This window comes from Leuciscus leuciscus (assembly GCF_965113295.1).
Source record: "Leuciscus leuciscus genome assembly, chromosome: 25".
In the NCBI taxonomy this organism is placed as follows: domain Eukaryota; kingdom Metazoa; phylum Chordata; class Actinopteri; order Cypriniformes; family Leuciscidae; genus Leuciscus; species Leuciscus leuciscus.
Window position 1 is genome coordinate 5,711,905 of NC_138724.1, and position 18,833 is coordinate 5,730,737.

General features: G+C 42.2%; 1 protein-coding gene and 1 long non-coding RNA gene across 2 annotated transcripts in view; one reads left to right on the plus strand and one right to left on the minus strand.

The window, feature by feature from the left end:
- The window catches only part of LOC309490644, an 80,397-nt gene that overhangs the window by 15,572 nt on the left and 45,992 nt on the right, over positions 1–18,833 (minus strand). The gene's annotated exons all lie outside the window — the stretch shown is intronic.
- On the plus strand, positions 14,677–18,759 carry LOC309489969 (uncharacterized protein; the record flags this gene model as incomplete). Its single annotated transcript, XM_082158924.1, has 6 exons — positions 14,677–14,705; positions 15,498–15,581; positions 16,345–16,447; positions 16,538–16,567; positions 16,782–16,838; positions 18,374–18,759. Exons 2-6 carry the CDS (start codon positions 15,510–15,512, stop codon positions 18,757–18,759), a joined length of 648 nt encoding a protein of 215 aa, XP_082015050.1. The 5' UTR covers positions 14,677–14,705; positions 15,498–15,509.

Below are 18,833 nucleotides of genomic sequence, written 5' to 3' on the forward strand. Positions count from 1 at the left end.
AAACCAATATTTTTTCTTTATAATCAGGCACTAACTTAACCACCTATGGAAAACTACAACTTAGCTATCATCACTTAAGGTAACCTTTTAGATCAAATAGATCGTTTTTTTATATAAAATCATTATAAATGTTTTATTAGTGTTATCCAAAAGGACACATGATATTGCTACAAAGTGCACCAGTGACCGAAATATCAAAATATCGACATTTTAAGAGACGCTTCCTGACCTTTGCACATGTTCTAGTGCTCCTTCAGGGTCTTCTTTTTGATACAATATTATGTCATATGACATACCAAAATGCATTATGGTCCAAAATGGTCATTGATGTCTGTTATCTAGGACTGACATTAGAGAAATCACAATTTGGGGACAAAAGTCGTTCTGTCATAAAAATGAAAATAAGCTTAGTATTATCACTATATTTGTAGGAATCATTGAAAACATCAATACAATTATGCCCAAGTAGATTTTAAATACTTTTATATATATTTTTAAAATTTTTGTTGTATTTTTGTATTCAGATTTTAAGCCGGGACAGTTACCCGGAATGACATTTTGAGACTTTTGAGCTCAATAGTTCCTTAAAGATTAATTATTTATAATGAATTCTCACATGAGTAATTAAAGAGGGGGAAGTTGAGTCACTTAATGAAGTGCATTTAAAAATGTATACATTTTTATATTATGAATATGCTTGGGACACCAGAATTGACACGCCACGTCATTGACCCATATACCAATGCTTTACATATTGGTTTGTTTATTCCATATTATATGGTCCATGTAATGGCTAAAGTTACGGTTTATGATCTCATAGTATTATTGAGATATTTGATCCAAAAAAAGAAATAAACATCCAGCGCTTGAGAAAGACATCATTTCTGTATCTCCACTTCTTTCCCACCTACAGTGCTATCCAGCCTGTGGCTTTGTACCTGCCCAGATTCCCCTAGGTCTGAGGCCGGTAACATATACGTGATTATATTAGTGCCCCTGCTGCTGGCTGTTCATATTGCTTTATTAGAATTTTTTTTTTTTTTTTTTTTTTTTTGCCGACGGCCCTCGGTTGGACGGCCGTTCTGGACTTTTCCAGAACGCACAGATTGTCAGTCCGTCCCTGCATGTCACCAACACACTTACATTTTAAATAGTTATCAGGTTTTTAACATAACATGTTGAAATACACCACATAAATTAGTATCCATGTTTAACAATACAGAGTAGTATTTTATTTTATTTTTTATTTCTGATTGGGCGGGCCAGCTGTCAATGTGGGCGGGCCCAGGCCCGTCCAGGCCCGCCCACAGCTCCGCGCCTGCTACCATTCCAAACTTTAAAAAAATAAATAATAACTTGCAATATTAACAACTTTTTTTTTTTCTTTTTTTTTTGTGATTGTGATTTTTACACCACCTTTTCTTCCCTGGATTTCTCAAACTGCGGTTACATTTGGCATGCTTTGGACGTGCTCCCACCTCTTTTTCCACAGTTCCTTTAACAGACTCTTCACTTCTCTTACAATCAGTCATGTTGCCCTTTTCATCCACTTCAATCTTCTCAGTCTCCTTTTCATTCACACTATCCAACTCTTCACCAGTTTCACTCCTGAAACACTCCTCAAGCATGAGATCATCAACAAACTCCTGAGGGGTGCTGCAACTTGCAGTCGGGCCTGAATCTGTTGCCCGATCCATCTCGTTAGTAGACTGAGAACATGGACACAAAAATGCTGCTGCAGTAATGCGGTTTCCTCTGCCCTTTAACTGGATTCTGTCCTCCACAAGCAGCTTGGACACCAGAACATCCGTGGCAAAGAACCTTTCAGATCCATTTAGAAGTTGACCCAGCACGTAATCATCAATGAGAAATTCAGTCATTTTCCCAGTAAAATCTTCGATAGTCACTTTTGCACACAAAACTGCAACAACAGCTGCCATTTTGCAGTACGCCCCACACTGTTGACATCTTGTTATTGCAGTGTCAAGGTTAACATTTGGCAAAACATGTCGCTTTGGACACATGTACTCCACTTTCACCTCTGCGGTGACAAGCTGCCCTTCAAAGACCTTCACGTTGTTTATAATGCCATGTACCTCCATATCAACATCTAGCAGAGTTACTTCTGACTGCTGTAGTGGAAATGGACGTTTCTCCACCGATCTGCCTCACTGACACATTTGTCAAGTAATAGCATTTTCCATTTCGCAAAATGTCGCCGCCCCATACACACAAACACACAAAGCGATACCGTGTGTTTTATCTGCCACATCATAAGATCTTTTCTGCATCTTCTGATGGGATCTTGTGACACACACTTGATCTTCAGTCAGTTGAAGAATCTTCACCGAGACATTAACCTAAAAATTCCCAAACAAACAACAAAGTACTGAGTTCCATATGACAACAACACACTTACACATTAATAAAATTTTACTACCAAGCAAAAGCAAAATACCATAACTCATTTTGTGACAAACGAGTCATTAACTTAGGACATAGATGACCTACTTTATGATATATATAATTATATTTACTTAATTACTGGCTGTTTGTAAACCATGTCATTCTTAATTTTTTTGTTTACATATCACAAATTATTAACAGTCAGTAAGGGTAACGAACTACATATTTCTTAATACATAACAGTTTTATTTCGATTACTATTGCCAGATTTTAAGTACTACTTACTATTTGGGGAACAAAAATAGACTTAAAACTATTTTCTATTCAAACTTTCAGACTTTACCTAGTTAAAATCTTTTGCCTCTATACAATAATATTTAAAAACCTGTATCAACTTTCAACCAATAAATGTAATATTTTTTATTACATAAATAGTTTTAGTTTAGAAATAGTTTTTTTCACAATATAACCTTTTCAAGAAAAACAAGAACTACAAAAAAATACATTTACTACATGCATCCATTTAATATACAGTCTACATTTAACAATTATTTTTTGTCCATAAATCAAATTATCTATATTTTTCTGATCTAATCAGTCAAATCTTTACTTATACAATTAATAAATTCCCAACATCAGCTATTAATCTTTTAATGTTGCATCCACATTTAAAATAAGCAAGATATTCTTAGCAAACACTCAAATAAAATAGAAACAATATTATAACATTAATAAAAATACAATCTGTAATATGGCAACATTACATGCATATGACACAAGCAAAAGATTTTCTCTCAAATGTTTGTTTTACTATAGACATAACCAAATATTTATGTAAACATTGTGTGTATTTGACAGTATTAGCGCAATGAGACTCTAAAAATAATGTAGTACAGTAGATAAAAACTGTCTGAAAGGCTGTTATTTACTGCCCATTGGGTGTACATGTTCAAAAAAGTGCATGTTAGAACAGCACATCAACCCACAAATGAAATGCATTACCAGCAAGGCTTAAAGCACATGCAAATAATAAACTTTTGTGAATTGCAGTGTTCCGTACTTCTGTATTAACGTATTGTGCATGTTCATCACGTTGCACAGTACACTGTAAAAAAGAAAAAGTTAGTTCAACTCAAATTTTCAAGGCAACCGACTGCACAGAATTTTTTAGTTGAAGATATCAACTTAATTTTTTAAGTTTTGAAGAACGCCTCGGTTACGACTGTAACCTCGGTTCCCTGAAGAGGGAACGAGCGTTGCGTCGAAACTGACGCTATGGGGAACGCTTTGCGTGATGACGTCTTGAAGCACATGTCAAATCAGTCCAATGGTGTGGCGGAACGTCAGAGGCGGGTGACGTCACGTACCAGGAAGCTATAAAAGCCGGCCCGAAACAGAAAACGAAAGCTTCGTAAAGTCTGAAGTCGCGCTGACAGGCATGAAGGAGATATGGCAAGGCGACGCAACGCTCGTTCCCTCTTCAGGGAACCGAGGTTACAGTCGTAACCGAGGCGTTCCCTTTCAAGGGAACTCGCGTTGCGTCGAAACTGACGCTATGGGGAACGTCTATACCAACGCCTCCATAGCTACAAATGTCTGTCCTGTGTGTAATCATGTGAGCAGCACTAAGAAGACAAAACATGAGACCCTGGAGCAGAGTCTAAATCCAGAGAGTAGAACCTGACGAAGGTGTGCGGTGAGGACCAGCCTGCCGCATCACAGACGTCCTGTAACGAAACTCCTGATATAAGGGCCTTAGAGGCCGCCATACTCCTAGTAGAGTGCGACCGGACAGCCAAAGGAGAAGGCTGTCCAGCCGCCTCATAAGCAAGTGAGATAGCCTCAACCACCCACTTGCTCATCCTTTGCTTAGACACCGGACCTCCCTTGTTAGGAGACCCAAAGCACACAAATAATTGATCACTTTTACGCCACAGGGCAGCTCTGTGGACATAAGCGTCTAACGCCCGAACTGGGCAAAGCAAATTATTAGCCTCCTGGTCCGCATTCTGAAAGGGAGGAGGACAGAAGGCCTGCAGAACAATAGGTCTAGCCACATTAGTGGGGACCTTGGGGATATAGCCCGGTCTAGGGTGAAGAAAAGCTTTGACCATACCCGGAGCAAACTCCAAGCATGACAGAGCAACCGACAATGCCTGGAGATCCCCTATTCTTTTAAGAGAAGAGATGGCGAGAAGAAACAGAGCTTTCAGAGTTAGAAACTTCTCAGGAACCTCCTCAATGGGCTCAAAGGGGGCCATGGAAAGGCCTTGCAGCGCAACGGACAAATCCCATGGTGGCACCCTAGAGCGAACTGCAGGCCTCAGCCTCCAAGTGCCACGAAGGAAACGAGATACCAGAGGGTCTTTCCCCACAGACATTCCACCCAAAGGAATGTGGTAAGCACCTATGGCCGCCACATAAACATTTAAAGTGGACGGGGTCAGACCTGCAGTGAACCGGTCCTGCAGGAACTCCAGAACTGTACCAATTGGGCAGTTGACTGGATCCAACCGACGGTCACTACACCAAGAAGTGAATACTCTCCACTTCAGGGCATAAAGTTTCCTCGTGGAGGGAGCTCTGGACTGTAGAATGGTCTCAACAACCTCAGTTGAGAGACCTGACTCTATGAGCTGGGCCCCCTCAGAGGCCAAGCCCACAGGTTCCACAGTTCTGGGCGGGGGTGAAATATTGAGCCCCCTGCTTGGGACAGAAGGTCCCTCCTGACAGGAAGCTCCAGAGGATGCCCGTCGAGGAGGGACACAAGATCGGGAAACCATACTCTGCCCGGCCAGCGCGGGGCTATAAGAAGTAGATGGACCCGGTCCCTGCGAACTCTTTCCAGAACTCCCGGGAGCAGAGCCACTGGGGGAAAAGCGTACAGACGTAGCCTCGGCCACGTCTGTACCATAGCATCCAGTCCCAGAGGAGCTGGATGCGTGAGGGAGAACCAAAGTGGACAGTGAGACGTCTCTCGAGACGCAAACAGATCCACTTGTGCTTGGCCAAACTTCCTCCATATCAGCTCCACCACCTCGGGGTGGAGCCTCCATTCCCCGGGCCTCGGCCCCTGTCTCGACAGAGTGTCTGCTCCTATATTCTGTACCCCGGGGATGTAGGCTGCCCTGAGTGACAGCAACTTCCCCTGGGACCACAAGAGGATATGGCGTGCCAGATTGGATAATGGGCGCGAGCGCAAACCCCCTTGGTGGTTGATATAGGCGACTACCGACGTGTTGTCCGTATGCACTAACACATGGTGTCCCCTGAGATCTGTGATAAAGCTCCTCAGAGCCCGGAAGACAGCTAACATCTCTAGGCGATTGATATGCCAGGAACGATGATGGTTGAGATGAGCGACCCTCTAGGATCGCTCCCCAGCCCGTGAGGGAAGCATCCGTCGTTAGCAGTTTGCGACGACAAGGAGCTCCCAGCACTGGGCCCTGGGACAGGAACCAGGGTTTCTTCCACATAACCAAGGCACATAGGCATCGCCGCGTGACCTTGATTGTGCGAAATGGGTTGCCCCTCGGGGAAAACCCTCTGGTCCTGAGCCACCACTGCAGGGGCCTCATGTGCAGTAGTCCAAAAGGTATCACGTTGGAAGCTGCTGCCATGAGACCCAACAGTCTCTGGAACTGTTTGACAGTGAGTAGCTGGCCTAGCTTTACACTTTTCACAGCTGCAAGGATGGAATCTACACGTGGCGGTGACAGGCGCGCCTGCATCGACACTGAATCCCAAACCACGCCTAAAAAAGTGGTCCTCTGAAGTGGAGAAAGCACACTCTTCTTGGCGTTCAGCCGTAACCCCAGCTCTTTCATGTGGGCGAGAACAACATCTCGATGTTGAACCGCCATCTGATGCGACTGAGCTAAAATCAACCAATCGTCGATGTAGTTCATGATGCGAATACCCTGGAGGCGCAGAGGCGCCAGAGCTGCATCCACGCATTTGGTGAAAGTGCGGGGTGATAAAGCCAGGCCGAATGGAAGAACTCGATATTGGTATGCTTTGCCCCCGAAAGCAAACCTCAGGAACTTCCAATGACACGGACGGATGGAAATATGGAAATATGCGTCCTTGAGATCTATCGTGACAAACCAGTCCTCGGACCTGATCTGTGGCACGATTTGTCTCAAAGTTAACATTTTGAACTTGAGCTGCATGACTGACTCGTTCAGAACTCGAAGATCTAAAATGGGACGCAATCCCCCGTCCTTTTTTGGAACTATGAAGTACCGGCTGTAAAACCCGGTTTCCCTGTTGGAGGGAGGTACATATTCTATGGCCCCTTTCTCTAACAGAGTGTTTACTTCCTGTTCCATAACCAGAACCTGCTCGGGGCCCACCACCGAGGTGGGCGTTTCTTGAATTGTATCTGATACCCTTTTTCCACGGTCTGCAGGACCCAACGAGAAACATTTGACAGTAGCTTCCACGCTGTCAAAGATTCTACTAGAGGTACCAGCCTCTCGAGACTGGTTTCTGGATTTTGTTGCTGTTGAGTAGTCGGTTCGTCACCCTGTAACGGCGCACCGGCAGGGAACGACCGAACAGACTGCTCTAGCACCCTCCTCGGAGGGGGCGGGCATCCCGAGGCCACTACGTTTCCGGGTGGACCTTGAGATATGTGCTCGCCGGAGACCGCTGCGCCCTGTAACACCAGAGGTGGCAGGGTTGGCAGAACGGTCCCCTGAGGGCACCCAAGAGAGACGGGCACCGTGAAAAGAGGTGTTAACCGCTCTGCTTCGGGGGGGACTACCCTCATCTGTCCTGAGCCCACGGACATCAGGACTTTTTCCCAGCAGCCTTCTTGGCGGTAATAACGGTCCGCAGATCCGTTCTACCCCTCGAAGGCTGCTGGGTTTGAGAGCGCCCTCCGTGTCCCCGAGATTTTTGAGTGGCACGATGTTCAGCGCTCTTTTTAGAGGAGTGAGGCTGCTCCCGCTCAGCAGCCTCAATGAAAGAACGGCGGGGGAGAAGTTTTTGCAATGCAGCTGCCTGTTTAGCAGCTTCCTGAGATTTAGCTACCGCACTGTTAACTGCATCACCAAATAATCCAACAGTGGAGACCGGAGCATCTAAGAGAACGTGTTTTTCTTTCTCTTTTATATCACTCAGATTGAGCCACAGATGCCTCTCAGTGGCCACCAGGGCTGCCATAGACCGCCCGATTGATTTAGCGGTCTCCTTGGTGGCCCTGAGAGACAGATCTGTGGCTCTGCGTAGTTCGGCCACCGTGTCAGGACCAATTCCCCCGCCCTCCTCTAAATCCCCCAATAATTCTGCCTGATAGGCTTGCATAATAGACATCGTATGCAGACACGCTGCAGCTTGACCAGCGGCTGCATACGATTTATGAACCAGAGCTGATGTGAATTTTACTGGCTTAGAGGGAAGTGAAGGAGCCTTCAAGGAAGATGCCGTTGCTGGAGAGAGATAGCTCGCAAGCGTCTCCTCCACCTTCGGCATCTCCCCATAACCATATTCTTTATATTTATGAATGGAAGAATAGTGGGAAGTTTGTGGTGTGTAAACTCTGTATGACACTGGTTTTCCCCACGATCTCGACACCTCGGTGTGGAGATCGGGGAAAAACGGAAGGCTTCTGCGCTGAGGCTGTACACGAGATGGCAGGAAGCGTTCGTCGAGCTTACTTTTCGAACGAACGTCCTGCCTATCCTCTGGCCACTCAATTGATAATCTTTGAACTGCTCTCGTGACAACATCGAGCAATTCCTCAAAAGCGTGAGACTGAGGTGGCGAATCCTCAGACTCAGCTTCAATACTAACAACGTCCAACTCCTCAGAGCTGGACAATTGCAGTATTGGTGCCTCTATCGGGGGGGAAGAAACCGCAGCGCGTGCTTCCGCACCCTGATGAGAGGCACTGGATCTATCAGAAGGAGGCTGAGATAAGGCAGAGCCCGTCTCAACATCCACTGATAAATCCATTTGTGAACCCCAGGACTGAGATCGACGCCGTGCCTCGGCAGCGGCGGGACCCAAGCCCTGGGGAACGTGGTCGGGATTGAACCGAGCCAAGCGGGATCGGAGCGTACGCAATGGAAGCGCCTCGCAATGCACACAGTCACCACCCTCGAGTGCTGACTGGGCATGCTCCTCACCCAAACAAACAACACAAAGAGTGTGAGTATCACCTCCCGTTAAATAACGCGGGCAGGGATGGACACACACTCTAAACTGCTGCTTGCTCGCCATACTGAATATATATATAATAATATAGACAGACAACACCAAATAACAGGGACAGATTCAACACAGAGCGCAACTGAAGACTCAGAAAGCTTTCGTTTTCTGTTTCGGGCCGGCTTTTATAGCTTCCTGGTACGTGACGTCACCCGCCTCTGACGTTCCGCCACACCATTGGACTGATTTGACATGTGCTTCAAGACGTCATCACGCAAAGCGTTCCCCATAGCGTCAGTTTCGACGCAACGCGAGTTCCCTTGAAAGGGAACTACAATTATTAAGTTGTGTCAGCTAAGTTTTTCAAGTTCTGACAACTAAGTTTTTTTAATTCAAGTTACTGGAACTTTCAAGTCTGTAAAAGCTTACTATTTTGAGTTCAGATTACCATCCCCTGTAATAACTTACTATTTTGAGTTTAAATTACCCCCCCCCCCCCCCCCCCCCCCCCCCGCACAAGCATCTTTACAATTCCACAATGTAAACAAGTAATCTTATGCACAAAGCAAATACATCAGGTTTCAGAACCGTAATATGGGCAGTTTTTTTTTTTTACTTTCCGACTCTTGTTGAGACCTTACAAATAATGCAATATTGCCAAAGATGACCGATAAACAGTTGTATAGTGCCTAAGTATTAATTCAGAAATGTGTAAATCCCCATCTGAAAAAGCCAAATTATCTGAACTTTCTGAATTATCTGAACTTTGAAATTAGCCAAAAATGCAAACATGCAGGCTATAACAGTAATGGTGAACAATCTACTGAACAATCAATACCATAGTCTCTTGACAGTAATTTGACAGCTACACATAAAAGATTTGTTTTTAACAAACTAATCAGTTTGTTTAACAAACTAAACAGTTTGTTGGCAAACTAATGTTTACCAGCACAATCACATTCAAAACTGCCCAAATCTGGCAGCACTGGCTTCATGTCATTACTGTTTCCAAATGTCACTGGTTCGTCACTAGGGGGCGATGATCTCTGTGAACCCATGAACCACTGTCTATTTCATTTTACCTGATCTCAGATCAGTTTTTTAAATATTAATGTTTATTGACACATTTTTATAATAAAAAAGGAGTTGTAGTTAAAAGTGTCTAATTGGTCTGATTACCAAGCTCTCCATAAAACAAACAAAACAATTTAATAAACTAACACATATTATAAAGACATTTCATATTTACTGGTATTAGATGATTTGGTAATTGCATTGAATAGATTAGACTTTAAATAAAAACATTTGCATTTGGTGTGTAAAAGGTGTTTTTATGCTGAGTTTCCGCTGTTCTGACCAGCGTGTGGCGTTTCCAGAGCTTCAATACAGTGAATCATTATGCAAATCAATCGGTTCAATGGTTTCTAAAAGCTTTGTTTCTCCCATCACTAGAGCAACATGATTTTGGTTCACTTTTGAGTTGATAACAGCAGGACAGAGAGCAAACTTTGCCTGGCCCACCTCCACTTCTGTCTGGGTCCCCGGCCCAAAACTGGCCCAACACACTGAACATGGACACACAGAGCTTCCTCTGGCCCAGATGTGGCCCACACCCTGTAAAGTGACTCTTATTGACTGATATGGCCCAGGTCTGGCCCAGGCACTGTAAGACAGATCTGGCTGAGAGTCGGCTGGGCAGAAACTGGCAGTGAAACACACATTCAACCAAGAGTTTTTATTATAAAATTAACAAATACACTTTAATATAAACATGTATGAACAATGAACAAATACACTATGATATTAACATTTATTAACAACACACTGATTCTTCATATGTGATCATGTATTAGTTATGATTTTCATAACATTTTCATATATATTTACACCATTGTCTATAAATGTAATGATTATGTAACAATTAGTGTCAGAACGGCTGATTCTTGTTTTTTTTTTGTTTTTTTTTTTTTGGTTGATATATTTATGATATTTTTATATTCTAAACTTTTTAATCTCCTATAAATGATCAGTTTGTCTGCGCTGCTTCACTAAAGCAGAAGTGAAAGTGTTCCAGTCCAGATCATGTAACCAATCAGAGAGTGAGACTGAAAACCCCATTTGCATTGTCAGGGTGGAGTGATTGTGATCCTCTCAGAATAGAGCAGCTCTGTCTCCAGAGACCATGTTCAAACCCCAAGAGCTTTATTTGACATTTACTGCTACATCAACCTTCTGAAAAGCACCTGCATCTTCATCTGTTAGTTGAATGATGTTGTCAGACACAAAGTGAACTTGTTGAGAAGCTTTATTGAATGTTGCAGCAAACACAGCAGATTGAAAGATCACACACACACACACACACACACACACACACACACACACACACACACACACACACACACACACACACACACACACACACACACACACACACACACACACACACACACACTCTTTCAGTATTGAGTTGTAAATCACTACAGCTGCAGCACTAGACTCATGTGAATCCTGCCTGACACAGGACACTCAGATACGGCTCATCTTCAGGAGAGAAACATCAGCACTCAGAGCTCTTGTGGAACGAGACCTCATGAGGAGCTCCATCATGTGTTACTCTGCAGACGTACAGCTCTCCCTCTTCCCAGCGTGCTTTGCTGAGGGTCAGGACGCTACTGCGGCTGTAGCGGCCGTCCTGCTGGCTCTCTGCGCTGGTCAGAACCCCCTCGGTGACCTCTGACCCGTCCAGTGTCCAGCTCACCAGCGCCCCCTGTGGAGAGTAAGAGCTGAGCAGGCAGAGCAGTGCGGCTGAGTCTCCAGAGATCTGCAGAGAAGAGGGCGGCAGCAGAGACACTGAGGGCTTCACTGTGGGACCAGCTGCAGGAGACAAACACAACACATTCACAAACAAACTTTGGTTACAGTTACAGTTATAAGTAAAGTTTGCCACAATATCTAACAATCATTATTATTAATAAATGTTGTTCTTGTTTAGGACAATAAAAGATGAACTTAATATGAACTCAGTGTAGAAATAAATGAAGGAAAGACAAACCTGTAATAAACTGATTAAACTCATAGTGAGACACAGTGTGGAAATATGTTTAGAATTCATTTTTTGTTGAAAGGAATAATGCAATTCTTATAACAATCGTTATATATCATTGTTTTAGATTAAATGATTATACAACAATATCAGTAACACTTTATTTAAAGCCTTTATACATATTGCATTATAAAAAGTATTTTTAATGCATTAATTATATATTGTTTTACACATTATAATGCATGTATAATCTCATCAATAATTGAAACCAAGGTTTTAACACATTATAATATTATCTATTCATTGTTACACCTCCAAAAAATTATAATACATTAAAACTCATGACAAACAACAAATTCTAGACGTAACAAGGAATTTGTAAATACTATAAAATATTTTAACTTTGGTTACAGTTATTTATGAAAACATACATGACATTATAACATACGCTATTGATACCTTTATAATGCATTATACATAAAGGCTTCAAGTAAAGTGTCACCACAATATCCAACCCGTTCTCATCTCAGGGCGTCATATAAGGCCGTTTTGTCACGTCCTTCGGCGTTTTCTGCCCACGCATATAGCACCCTTTTACGTATAGATGACACGCACATGGCTTTCAACCAACTTCAATGTAAAACCATCCGCGATGTTATTACACGCTCAGGGCTTCGCCAGTCATCTATTCACCTCATCATTGACTACACGTAACAGACGTTTCCAGCAACGACTTACGTTTGCTCTATGATTAGGATTGCCTGCACCTAACATAGGAGGTCATTGTTTTCCATTATTTATCTTTTAAGGAGAGTCTATTTGCCATTTTCAACACCCTCATCGTCTGTGAGAGACGCTCAGCTTAAAACCACCTCCAATGCAACCCACCCGCGTATTACAGGACGCAGTTGGACTTTGCCAGTCAATCTAAGTGCGTGATCTTCTGACGCTTTCAGCAACAGTTACTTGCGTAGACTACAAATTTCGTTTAGTTTTAAATTAGCCTGTGGTAGCCTACTTGATTTAGACGTGAATGTGTGTTAAGTGTCCTAATTAAAAAACACGACAATATAGGTTTCATCCTCCCTTAATTGCCCGCAGGAGTATACTGGCCGAATTCAACACACACCCTTTATCGTGTGTGAGGGACGCTCATGGCTTTCAACCATCAATGCAACCCACAGGCGTTTCACAGAACGCATTTGGTCTTTGCTAGCCAATCCAAGTGCGTGATATCAGACGCTTTCAGCAACAGCAATGTGCAGAAAATTTGCTTTTGATTTAAATTAACCTGTAGTATAGCTTACGCAATATAAGCGTGGATGTGAACTCGGTAGGCTGCCTAATTAAACACGGGAATATGTGACATAGGCTCCATCATCCCTTTATCCCGCAGAGGAGTATGTTCAACACGCCCCCTTTATCGTGTGTGAGAGACGCACTTGGCTTTCAACCAACATCACTGTAAAACCATTCGCGATGTTATTGCACGCTCAGGGCTTCGCAAGTCATCAATTCACCTCAACTGACCGACTGCACCGACTAAACACGTTTTCAGCAACAACGACTTATGTTTGCTCTTAGCAGTGCCTACATAGGAGGTCATTGTTTGCCATTATTTATCTTTAAAGAAGAGTCTATTTGCCATTTTCAACACCCTTATCGTCTGTGAGAGACGCTCAGCTTAAAACCACCTCCAATGCAATTACCCACCCGCGTATTACAGGACGCAGTTGGACTTTGCCAGTCAATCTAAGTGCGTGATCTTCTGACGCTTTCAGCAACAGTAACCTGCATAGGCTACAATTTCGTTTAGTTTTTAAGTAGCCTGTGGTAGCCTACTTAATTTAAATGTGAATGTGGTATCCTAATTAAAACACGACAATATAGGTTTCATGCTCCCTTTATTGTCCTCAGTGTATATTGGCCGAATATTCAACACCCTTTTATCGTGTGTGAGAGACGCTCATGTCTTTCAACCATCAAAGCAACCCACAGGCGTTTCACATGACGCAGTTGCGCCAATCCAAGTGTGTGTTATCAGACGCTTTCAGCAACAGCGATGTGTAGAAAAAAATATTTTGTTTTAAATTAACCCGTAGTATAGCATACTTAATATAAGCTTGGATATGAGCTTGGTAGGCCTAATTAACACGGCAATATAACATTGGCTCCATCATCCCTTTATAGCCCGTAGAGGAGTATGTTCAACACGCCCCCTTTATCGTGTGTGAGGGACGCTCGTGACTTTCAACCAACTTCACTGTTAAACCATTCGCGATGTTATTACACGCTCAGGGCATTCACCCCAATATTTACCGACTGCACAGACTTAAGCCTTGAGCAACAACGACTTATGTATGCTCTATGATTACACTCTTAAGATAGGAGGTCATTGCTTTCCATTATTTATCTTTTGAGAGGAGCCTACTGTCCGTTTTTAACACCAACCCTTTGCGTGTGTCAGAGACGCACTGACTTTCCAGCAACTCAAATGCGAACCCATCTGCGTATTTAAGCATGCATTTGGACTTCGCCAGTCACCCATTCTAAACGCGGAGATAGACACGCTTTCAATTACAAAGTGCATACAATTTGTTTTTATTTCTAATTATACAGTACTAGCACTACTTAAACATGATCGTGTGCTTGGTAGGCTTAATTAAACTATCATCCCTTAATAGTCTATTATGTTCCTTGGCCTGTATCGTGTGTCGAGGCGCACCTGACTTTCAAGCAACTCAAGTGCAAACCCTTCAGCGTATTACAAGGCGCTCTGAACAACACTGCGGTAATTTACTTTTATATTTCAAATTTCAGCCTCTGTATGAGCCGCATTCAACCAACTCCGATGTCAATCTAAACTGAATATATATTTATTTATTTATTTATTTATTTATATATATATATATATATATATATATATTTGCCTTAATTTGAGGAATATATTTGCCTTGATTTGAGGAGTATAAGGCTTTCTACAGTTTTTGAAAGAGAAAACCCATATGCCGGAAGGTCACAGGTCACTTCTCTGACACAGTATATACCGGAAGTCTTCTTCGACTCTAAATCTTTTGTTGACTGTTCTCTTCTGATCCAGGTAAGTGATAGACATAGGACATGTTAACTGTTTAAGTTGTTTACAGCAGGAAGACGGTAGTTTCATTTAACTCCTTAAAGTTTTATTAGTGAACATTTCAATAATAAAAAAGAAATCCAGAGCAAAATGTTTGCATAGTCTGCCTCCTGTTCCTAACTGGCATTTATGCACCTCTGTACAGAATCCACCTCCAAATAGACAATAAACATTTAGGCTACTAGATAAATAAAAGGGTTTATTCTTGGGCCTTTTCAACACGCACATGGCACCCTTAGCGTTTGTTTGAAACGCTCACGTTTTCAACCAACTCAGAAGTAACGTTAAACCTACTGCAATATTGGACGCTCATGGCTAATTTCTCTTGCATCAGCGTCCGACTGTCGGGTAGCATTGAATGCTCTCTGTCTACAATTAATAAGTTAAATATGCTTTGCTATTGTGTCATATTTGTCGTTCAGCCAAATGTGAAACAGGCGGCAGAACGGTACTTCGGACCAACGTTCTGTTCAAAATTTCGCGCATCCCGCTTAAAGCGGTAGCCTACAAGCAATACACTATAGGCCAGATATTAAATAAATTGATCTAAAGCCGTATTTCAGGCATAGGCTACAGTTGCTTTGACTGTGTTTATTACTTCCATAATCCCATCTTCACATCTTGTAGCCTACCCTGCAGCAAAGATAGTGAACACTGATCTTATTCACATAATAATCCAAGATGAATTATAAAGATTAGATTGTATGCTTCTATTTATTTCACTGACATGGACTGTCAAAATTCTCTCCTTTTCAGTGTGTTTGAAAAATGGAGCAATTGGATGATTTGGAGTTGGAGGATGATCTTCAGGACGCAGATAAACTTCTGCAGGAATTAGATGTGGGTTATTGTTAAAAAATCATGCTTTTTATTTTTAAGCTGAAGTGCAGCTAAACCACCATTAAAGGGATAGTTCACCCAAAAATGAAAATTCTGTCATCATTTACTCAAGTTGTTTCAAACCTGTATGAATTTATTTTTTCTGCTGAACACAAAAGAAGATATTTTGAAAAATGTCTGTAACCAAACAGTTGATGGACCCCAATGACTTCCATAGTATTTAGTTTTTCCTTCTAAATCAGTGGGGTCCATCAACTGTTTGGTTACAGACATTTTTCAAAATATCTTCTTTTGTGTTCAGCAGAAAAAAGAAATTCATACAGGTTTGAAACAACTTGAGGGTGAGTAAATGAGTGAGTACATTTTGGGTGAACTATCCCTTTAAGCCAAGTTGTTCCTAGTGTAATTTGGCACTGCATGTTACTACAGTTTCAAACACTTATATAACTTATAAACAAATGAAGAGTTCAGATGCAAAAGCCTCTAAGTTCCATCTGAAATTTTCTTCTAGAATGATCATTTTTATCAAGTTCGTATATTTAAGTTCAGTAATTTCACTTAAATTATAATTTCATTGCCATTTAAGTGAAATTACTGAACTTAAATATACGAGCCTGATAAAAATGATCATTCTAGAAGAAAATTTCACATGGCACTTAGAGGCTTTTGCATCTGAACTCTTCGAATATTAGCCTACACAAACATTAATTTACATATTAGGCTATATGGACTGTTGCATTTTACATCTTGTTAAATTGAGTAGAATGAGGCAAAGAGGAAAAAAAAACCACCACCGGTCTATTGGAGGAAGAGAGATGGGCAAGGAAATTTTATTCCTAAAAGACCATTTAGGAAAAAGCCATATGGTCAGTATTACTACACCTCTTGCCCCTTTTGAATTGTTTAGCAAACGATTTCCATAAGGAAATATAATGCAACATCATTGTTATTTTCAGCACACACCACAAAGCGACAGACGCGTTCAGGTAAAGGAAACACTTTTTTTGTTCAATTTTATAAAATATACTTAAAGTTGATACGACTGCTTACATGGTCTTTACAGTAAATAGTCTGTGAAAAAGGATTTAAAACTATCGATAACGAACGTCAATATAATGTAGAAACAGTCTTTTTTGACGTCTTGTCAATTATCATGCCTGCAACTCTTTGTCTGCTGCTTAAAAAATGGCTTTTTTTTAGGGAAAGTGCATTCCCAATGTGAGGTACCCACTGATGTCAGTTTCAGCTTCACAGAAGGTACGTGTCTAAAACAAAACACACTCACCAAAAGGAATTACCCACAGTTCAAAGCGTTGTGACGTGTACCGTGGAGAGGAGACCATAGGGAAATCTGGAAATTACAAAGGCAAACAACAGCACGACACACGTGCATGGTGCAAGTGTCAACAACATGTTTGTTATTAAATATACAGAGGCAGGGTGTTCCACAGCTTTGGTGCATAATGGATAAAAGCAGCTTCTCCACTTCGCTTGTGGAACACACACACACACACACACACACACACACACACACACACACACACACACACACACACACACACAGACACACAGACACACACACACACACACTCAATCGATCAATCGTCAAAAGTTTGGGGTCACATAGAAATTTCCATACCACTCCATTATAGACAGAATACCAGCTGAGATCAGTTACATTTTTTTTATCAGGGCATCAGTTTTCAGATTACAATTTGTGCTTACATAATTTCAAAAGCCCGTTTTGTAAGGAACATGCACTTGTGGGATGATCAACAGAGCTGAGTATGTGGGTTGTGCCCATGATAAATTTGCCAAATCTTTTCTGCCAATGCCAAACAGCTTATTTTGCCATTGCCTTGTTTGGTGGATTGGATGATTGATGTTTGAAGAAACAAGACATATTGGATATTTAACAATTTATTCATTTCACAAACAGGAGCCTCGGTAGCGTGTGGAAGAACCATACACAGCCACAACAGCCTGGCACCTCCTCTTTATGCTGGTCACCAGCCTGTTCACACACTGCTGTGGGATGGCATCCCATCCCATGAGTCCAGAATCTGGACTCATCACTGAACATAACGTTCCTCCACATGTTCTGGTTCCAGTGCACGTGTTGCCAACACCAGCACAAACGAGCCTGATGGTGAAGGGCAGGTCATGGCAGGACTCCTGTTCCGGATTGTCTGGGCAGAGAACTGTCAGCCATATCATCCTGCAAACCTTGACTAAGATATATTTGGCCTTCAGTTTGGAGATGGTACTAGGACTCACTCCAAATAATGCTACAACTTGGTTTTGTGGAACACCTGCTTGAAGTTGCCCTGTCGCAAGGGGCCCCATCCAGATCAGTCAAACGTGGCATGCCGATTCTCGGAGCAGGCACTTACTGACTGTAGCTGTAGTAGTAGGGCCCATGCTCAAAGGCACCTGATTGGCAGCACCTGGGGGTACCAGAAGCTCAAAACAAGTGTCAATAGCAACAGCAAAATAACCCGTTTGGCACGATTTGGCAAATTTTTCATGGGCACAACCCACATACTCAGTGCTGTTGCTCATCCCACAAATGCATGTTCCTTACAAATGGGGCTTTCCAACGGTATAAGATTTATTGCCAAAAAGCATTGATACCACAGATATATAATCTACCAAACACAAATTTCCTTACTTTTTGTGCTAAGTTTATATAATAATTTAGGAAGCCAATGTACAGTGACAAACAGTGACAGTAATTGTCTGAATAATTGTCCTTTCATCATAACAGCAATAATGTTTACTGTTTTTGACAGTATCTCAATCCGAGGTACTTCGGAAGGAGCTTCTTGACCTGCTGGAGGTTGGTGTAGAGGATACACATGAGACAACAGTCAAAGACTCCACAGAATGGGAGACTAGGAACACTCTGTCTGCAGAGAAATGGAAAGAGGCCAGGCCATTTCTCATTGAAAATATGCTGGCCAATGAGGACCCTCAGCCACAGTCTGGATGCCAGTGTGGGAAACCAGCTGTGGTGAGGTGTTTGGACTGCCTGCCTCTCCCATTACTTTGTTTAGATTGTGATTTAATTGTGCACTCTAGGTTTGTCTTGCACAACCGAGAACAATTAAATGGAGAGTTTTTGCAGCCTGTACTGGAGCTTCATCAGCAAACAGCCATGTTTTTCCTGTCTATATAAAATCTACATATATACAGTTACAGTTGCAGCAATGGTAGATCTTTGCAGACAACTGTTTGTTTTTTTGGGGGGAA